This window comes from Chaetodon auriga, chromosome 19 (assembly GCF_051107435.1).
Source record: "Chaetodon auriga isolate fChaAug3 chromosome 19, fChaAug3.hap1, whole genome shotgun sequence".
Lineage (NCBI taxonomy): Eukaryota > Metazoa > Chordata > Actinopteri > Chaetodontiformes > Chaetodontidae > Chaetodon > Chaetodon auriga.
The window spans coordinates 6,004,249-6,012,157 of NC_135092.1; the positions used below are offsets into that span (position 1 = coordinate 6,004,249).

At 40.7% G+C, this 7,909-nt stretch overlaps 1 protein-coding gene across 1 annotated transcript in view; it reads left to right on the plus strand.

Moving 5' to 3' along the window:
• Positions 1–363, plus strand: part of LOC143338361 (uncharacterized) — a 97,362-nt gene extending 96,999 nt beyond the window's left edge. Inside the window, exons 62-63 of the mRNA XM_076758713.1 lie at positions 92–158; positions 341–363. Coding sequence (XP_076614828.1) covers positions 92–158; positions 341–363 — 90 coding nt within the window. The remainder of the gene's footprint in view (positions 1–91; positions 159–340) is intronic.
• The last annotated feature ends 7,546 nt before the right edge of the window (positions 364–7,909 follow it).

The following is a 7,909-nucleotide window of genomic DNA, read 5'->3' on the forward strand; positions in this document are numbered from 1 at the left end:
AAATTCAATCACTTTGTGATGCAAAGTTTTTCAAAATCTGGATCTAATATTGATATTTTTGTGGTGTAATTTGTGTGTCTTCTTGTTGTAGGGTCCACCTGGGGTTCCTGGACCTCCAGGACAGTCACTGAACATGACATTGAGTCAGCTTAAGGCACGTGATTCGTGTATTCATTATCCAATTAATGTATTTTGTTCAGCGCAGGTGCAGTTCCAAAAGCATTTGACGTGTCAACATAGACATGAAATGAAGAAATCATCCAGCTCTGTCTCCACAAATGTTAAATTATCTAAAAGCTGTGCTTTTTGTTTTGCTTTTTTATTCTCTTTCCACGTCCAGGAGCTGATGTATGTGTCCGATAAGCCCAACTACCCTCTGATCCAGACTCTGCTGGATTCTGTGCAGCAGGAGCTTCGGCTGTTGGTGGATCCTCCTGATGGCAGCAAGGAGCATCCTGCCACCACCTGTCTGGAGCTCTGGCTCTGTCACCCTGAATACAGCAGCGGTCAGTGCCCAAAACAATGAAATAACAGTAAAACCACATGGAGTTATTTTGGGAATCACTGAGTTCACTATCTGGACACTGATACATGTGTGTATCATCCTCCATGTGAACTTTTCTAAACTCTGACATAATAAATTCCTGTGACATTTACACTTAAACTTCTTTCAGCTGTCCCATTGTAACTGAAAAGTCCATGTTTGTCGTGCCTCTTTAGGCTTTGCTAACAGTCCAGTAAAGGCTGGTGTCAATGGTCAGATCTATCTGTCCTGAACAAAATTCAGCATAGTACTATATACACAATATATGGAAAAGAAATGTTACACTTGATCATTTTTAATATTTCTTTAGCGCCTTCCACTATGTTGTAGTGGTTGTGTTTCCAGCATTGCTCCGGTCTGTCTGTCAGTGTGGAGTCCCGCCATTGAGCTCTCGCTGACCTTTCTCTGCAGGAATGTATTACATTGACCCCAACCAGGGCAGCTCTGCCGACGCTCTGCTGGCCTACTGCAGCTTCTCTCCCACATCAAAACAGACCTGCCTTCATCCTCAAGACTCTCAGGTATGAAGACATCAGCAGAGAAAGGCTACAGAAAATTGCACCTCTGGATCAATGGCGTTCCCGCTAACTTCGCATAGTCATGTTGTATGAGCTGAATCTCAATTTGATGAATTGTCAGTCAGCTCACACTTTGGGAGTGGTGACTGAGACTTCTGCTGTGATGGCTTGAACTTGAGCTTGTGACACAGACACCTTAAAGAAAAATTCTGTTTCAGTTCGGGCATCGTTCCGACAGTATCATTTATGAAACCATTTAATTCACTGACTTCACAAACACACACACACACACACACATTCTTCCACTTTACAGCCCAGTTTTCAGGACGCACAACAAATTTTCTATACATATAGTTTGTTCCCCCACAGACCATGACTAGTGTAAGATAAAACAATTCAATGATAGTAATTACAAATCAGAAAAACACCAAACCACAAACTAGAGTTAGACAGCAATGAACTTTCAACAGCAGTAGATACAGCATATCAAGGCCAAACTCAAGATCAGCCAAATATATACCTTTCAAGTATAGTTCAATAGTTTTAGAATTAAAGAATACATGAAAATGTGAATATTGTATATTTGTATTTCAATTTGATTCTTCTACATGTTTACCAAAATAAGCTGTGTAGGCTTCAACTACTGCAACAAAATGTCCAGCAGGGTAATCAGGAACCAGGTGAAACCAAGAACAGTCAGTGACAATAAACAGTAAATAAATGACGAGTTGGAGCAAGTGTGGGGTGCTCAATGCTTACCAAGACACGGACATGAATAAGTGCCCTTCCCTTTAAAGACTTCTTTTAGCCTTAAACAAGCCAAACGTGACTATCTTATGGTAGCTGAAAGCAGTTTTCAGAACAGCCAAGTGTAGTAAGATTGCAGTCAGGGGTGCCTCATTTCCCAGGTATTACTCTGTACCACTGAAATATCGCCTCCCAGAACTTATGCAGTTTGGGGCATGACCAGAAGAGGTGAGTGAAAGTCCCATCCCCCAGCTTACATTTGTCACATTTAGGGGAAACGGAGTGGTAAATCTTATACAGCTTGACCTTTGAATAGTGCGTAGGTGCATACTTTTAAATTGTATGAGCTGTCTAGTATTAACAGAACAATCCGTAATTCTCCTTAACCCATTTTCCCAAAGCTCAAGAGGTATTTCAGACCAATTTCATTGCCCTGTGTACCCTTGAGGTATTCAGAGGTGATATTCTCCTTAAAGAGAGTGACCAACTGTGATATTAAGTGTCTGGAGGTGGAAGCTAGAGACTTGCATGGGTGAGATGTTAGAGTGGGCTAAATACTGTTTTAGAAAAGGTGACGATGAGGGAGCGTAACTCCCTTAAAGAGGCAACATTTTTATTGACATAAAAAGAGAGTTCAGTACATCTTGATTTCTCAGAGTGAATGCAGTATCCAGTTCATTCCTGGCATCAGTGCTGACAGTTGGCATTTTTAATCTGCAATTTTGGAGTACAGCTGTGTTAAATTTTCCTTAAGCCTCTAATTTATTTGTTTAGGATCAGTAACGATGTGCCCAGAGGTGGAGTGAATCCCACAGATTGCCCTCTCAGCCTGTGAACATTTGAGCTGTCATGAAAGCCATCTACCCGCTTTATCGCGCAGTTCAAAATATCTGTTTCATTTTGCACAAGAGAATGCTCATCTGCCTACTGAGATTATGATGTGGTGACTGAAGCATGTTGGATATGAACCTGGAATCCAAAAGAAAGCAATCTGTCCAGGTATCTCTGTGATGAACAGAGGAGAGGAATGACTGCTCTCTGCTTGAGGGGTGCTGGTGTCTCCATACATCAACCAGATTCATAGAATTTATTAAGTTGTTTAATACAGTCTCTGATTTTAAGACTGGGGTTGATTTAGTGGATGATCTTTCTATAGGAGAATGAGGTTAAAGCAGAGGAAACAGAAGGGCAGTCAGATTTTGGAGCGCACTCAACAGTGTCAAGAAGAATTCATTCTGCCTGTGACCAATATGAATCTTCTGCCCGGGTCAGTAGTCAGAAACTTGAATTCAAGTGGTATAGACTTGCATATAAGAGCATCATCAAGCTTTGGAAGAACAGGTGGAGACCCACGCTGCCCTTGCCTAGCCTCTGTTCAGTAGGTCTTGTGTGAGACTCCTGGAGAAAAAAGATTCATTTGGACAGGTATGCAGTACATAAATAAATGGCTATATGTGCATGCATACATACATACACCATATTGTCCTACTGCATCACTAAGACCATCTCTTAACGGTTATTTTCTGAAACATGAAAGTGTGATATTGCAAACTTTTTTGCTGAGTTGTGCTCAACATGGAGCTCGGCAGGAAAGCGTAGCGTGAACTTGGCTCCAGCATCTGTCAGCATCTTCCTCACCCTGTCAAAGACCTGAGCAGTCACCTCTGCTGTGCAGACTGGAAAAATCCACACCCCTGCTCCTTTGGTAGTGAAGTGGCGCTTTTTGACGGCTGAGGCGGAGAATCGTAGCGAGGTCTGGCCGCAGCTGAGCGATGATGATACGCAGCTGCTCAGCCGCAGCAGGCTTGGTTCCCAAGCTGCGGTGGGAATGTTCTTTTTGAAAATTGTCCTCACCAAACAGCCCCACAATAAAACACAGAACACCCTCCTCACCTGCTTTGACTCGGAGTATTCTTATATTTACTCTCCAAGTCATCTTAGCCTTTAGCAACTTGTTAGTCACCTGTAGCTCCCTGCAGGTAGCGTCCAATGAGCATATACGACCAGTTTCCTCTAATGTATCCATACAATGGTCCACTTCACCGTGCTCTTTCAGTCGAGTGGTTAAGCTTGATTCGATGGCATCAAATCGATGGCTGATCTTAACTAATGTTAGCAAACTGACATTACTGAGTCAGAGCACTAACTTCGTGACTCTTCCCAACCTATTCTTTGCCATTATCTTGTAATTGCCAGTTGTGGCCACAGTGATAGTTACATAATTTTGCATTCACATAATTGTTATCATGTTGGACTCTCTGATGAAAGAGAGTTATAGCTCCATCCTGAATAAATAAAGCTAATAAAAGATATCCAACCTAGTGTAGTGCAGAATGTGTGTATATATTAACCCAAAACAATTACTAGAAGTCAAAAGGATGACCTTGACTGTTCATCTTAGCCTTTTTAAATAAAGAGATATATACTGAATTTTTTAGGAATTTGGTAACTCTTATTTGCTGTATCATTTTTTTTTTTTTTAAAAATCATTAAAAGAGAGAGACAGTATTCTACAAATTAAGCTTTGTGAGTGAAAAATGTTGGCACCCTGTGTGCAGGAGAGGATTAATGCATGGCTAAATGAGACCTGACACTCAACCAGAGGACATCAGGACAATCAAGACAGAGATGTTGTCATTCATGTTATACTGTGCTGTGGATTGGATGAAAACACTTCTGTCACCTTCTCCACTCTCATACAGTCATTAATACATACAAGAATTAACTCAGTCAACCAAAGGACAATATGAATTGGTCTCAGGTAGCATGAAGTGGATGCATCTTGCACTGAGGTATCCAATTTACTTCTGGTTCATGCATGAGCTGCATGCTAATCCAGAGTTCATCAGCAGCTGTCTGAACACCATTGACCTTCACAAGTCTCTTATACGAAAGCAGGACTTGCATTTCAATTTACAAATGCGTGCCTTCTTTTCTCTGCCTGCAGTTGGCAACGAAAGTCTGGATGGAAGAATTTTCTGAAGAAGGGTCTTTTCAGTGGCTCAGCAGGATGGAGCAGGGGTTTCAGGTGAGTGAATCCCAGTGAAGGGAACAACCAAAACGAAGCACTGCTCTGTTTGGGATGTTATCTCAAAGCACAGATTAGAATACCAAACTACGTTCATTGATGTTATTGGACACTTGGAGGCAGTAGACTCTATGCCATAAACCTAAAGCAATGAGCTAAAAGAGGCTAAATACACCAGCTGACATTTTTAACACATTATATTCTTATTCCTTTCTTATCAGTTTTACTATCCAGGTGCTAATGTGGTGCAGATGCGTTTTCTGAAGTTGCACAGCAGCACTGCCATCCAGAAGATGACCTACTCCTGCCATCCAGGACACATTCTGGGCCAGACAGAAAGAGACGTGAAGTTCCTCACTGACACAAGGAAGCAAAGTTACCTCGGAGCACTTAAAGATTGTGTGGTACGTAAAAAATCTTCCAAATTTTTGAGGAAGTGCAGGTCATGCTGTTGTAAAATCTCGTTGAGGAGAAGTCTTAGCTGGCCTGGCAATAGTGAGCATCATTAATCTTCTTCAACTTCCTAATTATATGTATTTGGAAACTATTTTCTATTGAATTAAATTGCAGTTAAATATAAAAAAATATGTGTTCTGTTTGCTACGTGTCAGCCTGGAGAGGAGACTGTTTCTGGACCTCGGGAGGCGGTGTTCGAGTTTGAGGACCTCCAGCTGCTTCCTCTGAGAGACATAGCCGTGATGGGAGGGAAAAACTTCACGCACCAGTTCGGCTTCACTGCCGGACCTGTGTGTTTCAGCTAGATGATACTCGAGAGCTGTGCTGTCCCAGAAGACTCACAGGTCCAGGACGCAAACCTCTGTTCAAATCATGGACACCAGGAGGATAAACTGGAACGGCTCTCGCAGTTTCTGAAGATGTTACTTCCTTTTTCTCTTGTTTTTGGGGGATTCGATCTCTCAAGTTAAGTGACTCCGTAATCATGAATTTGAGAGGACACAAGCAGGAGAAGTCAGTTTTGTTTACAGAGACGTTTATCTTGTATTGAGTAATTTAAAAATGTATGTCTTTTATCCTTCATATACATTGTTTTTTTTCTCTCTGTTTGATTTTTATGTATTTTGGGTGTCTGTCTTAGCCTACCCATTGTGTATATAAAAGTCAGACTGTCCTAACTGACCTCTTAACAATGTGTTCTGCATGGGGACACAGCTACTGTCGTCCCATTGGCCACATGTGACCAGGCCAGTAAACTCTCTCACTGTAAATCCATTGCTTTAATACTGTAAGTGAAGTCAGATATGGTGCTGATCAAGTCTCATTTAAAAGACCAACATTTATTTAAACTAAAAAACATTAGAGGGGGACAGTCATATTGGCTTATGCATCCTTGGTGCTGTCTGTTGTCAACTGCAAGACCAAATTTCCTCATTTTGGTACAAAACATTGTTTATTGTTTTTACAGTTTCATATAATTGTATGTTTTTTTTACATCTCAGGTATGATACATTAATCGATGATATACGTACGCATGGGCACCGAGGCTGCTTTTTCCACAGTTTTTAAATCAGTTTTGTAGTTTAGCATTAAAACAAGGCTTAAGAAATGTTATAATTAGAAATGTTAAAGGATACATCCATGAAAAGACAAAACCCAACGCTGAATTAATCCTACCAACAAGTATTGTGTTTGTCTCCAAAGCCTGCTACATGTATCATCTTCCTCTGTGCCATAGAGCTCCACTGTTTTACAAATACTATTAAAAACACATCAGTAAGCCGCATAGTTACACAGGGTGACATGTTCCTTCATAACCATGAACACACACAGTGTAGTTTATTTTGACTCAATCACACATACACTGTCCTGCTGCTGGAAATACTCGGAAGAGCACCAATTTTCATTAATGCGCAGCTGAAAATAGTCCCGAACAAATGCAGTAGTAATAACTACAGTAACCAGCTGTTCGGGAAATGACCAAGTCTATTTTTTTTTTTTTAATGAAACAACATAATACGAGCTGTAAGTAAGCTTGGGAAGGAGTTCTACAGACAGGATAGGGAAATTGGAAAATATTTAGAAACAGACTAAAGCATCAGTTTTCATGAGATTTGTTGACAGTAAGAAATAATAGAATAATGCCAGTAGTGAACTCCTGCATACTGTTATACAAAAATGTTAAAGGGGTTTCAGCCTCAGGTCTTCATTAAGCTTTAAATACAATAAATAGCATCTAAAATAGCCACAAGCTGCATCACCCAGTCACAAACATGGTCAAATCATAGGAGCAGGGGTGACAATTAGATATTCAACAATCTGTCAACTATAAGACATGTAAAGAAGAATAATCAACATATCTAACTCTAAATGCAGGGGGAAACACCTTCCAAACAAAAATCAGCTAACATGAACTTGAAAATGAAATGAAACAACATTCAGTCTGATGATCAAGCTACTATTTTCCCCCATTTCCCTGAAGGTCTGTGACAAAAATGTGGCTGCTTCTTTGGTACATTTTGTGCCAACAGTGAACCAGAGTTTTCCAAATTGTAATTAAATTTGATTCTCCTATGATCTGTACCTACATAAGATCATATGTTTTAACAATAGAAATGATAAATACACTTGCGTCAAGGAGATTTTCTCTGTTTTTGTTATTCTCATGTCAACCAAAGACTGAAGTTAAGCAGCCAGAGCTTAAAGATCCACCTTTTTTCTCCCAGAGCAATGCTATAATTTCCTTTACTGTACTGTAAAGATCATGCTTAAGTTTAGCTGTGGAGAAAGTGCAAAAGTAGTACCCTGGACCTGCAGAGCTTCTTTGGCCCCCTGATGAAAAATAAGTGCCTATTACCATCCACTTAGCATTGAGTAATTGCTGTCAACCTGAATTTCTACTTCATTCAATCTGAGAAGTGCTTGGGTTTAGGGGAAAGAAGCAAGCCTTGTATCTTCTCAGCAGAATCAGGATTTGGCGTTTATGTCCGAGAGGCGGTCGGCGGTGAGTGATGAGTAGCGCTGTGTACTGTCTGCAGGGAGTAGAGGATTCATTTGAGTGAGATCTCAGGGAGTTTGTGGTGAAGGCATAGTGTACCAGCTCAGCCAAAACAGCAC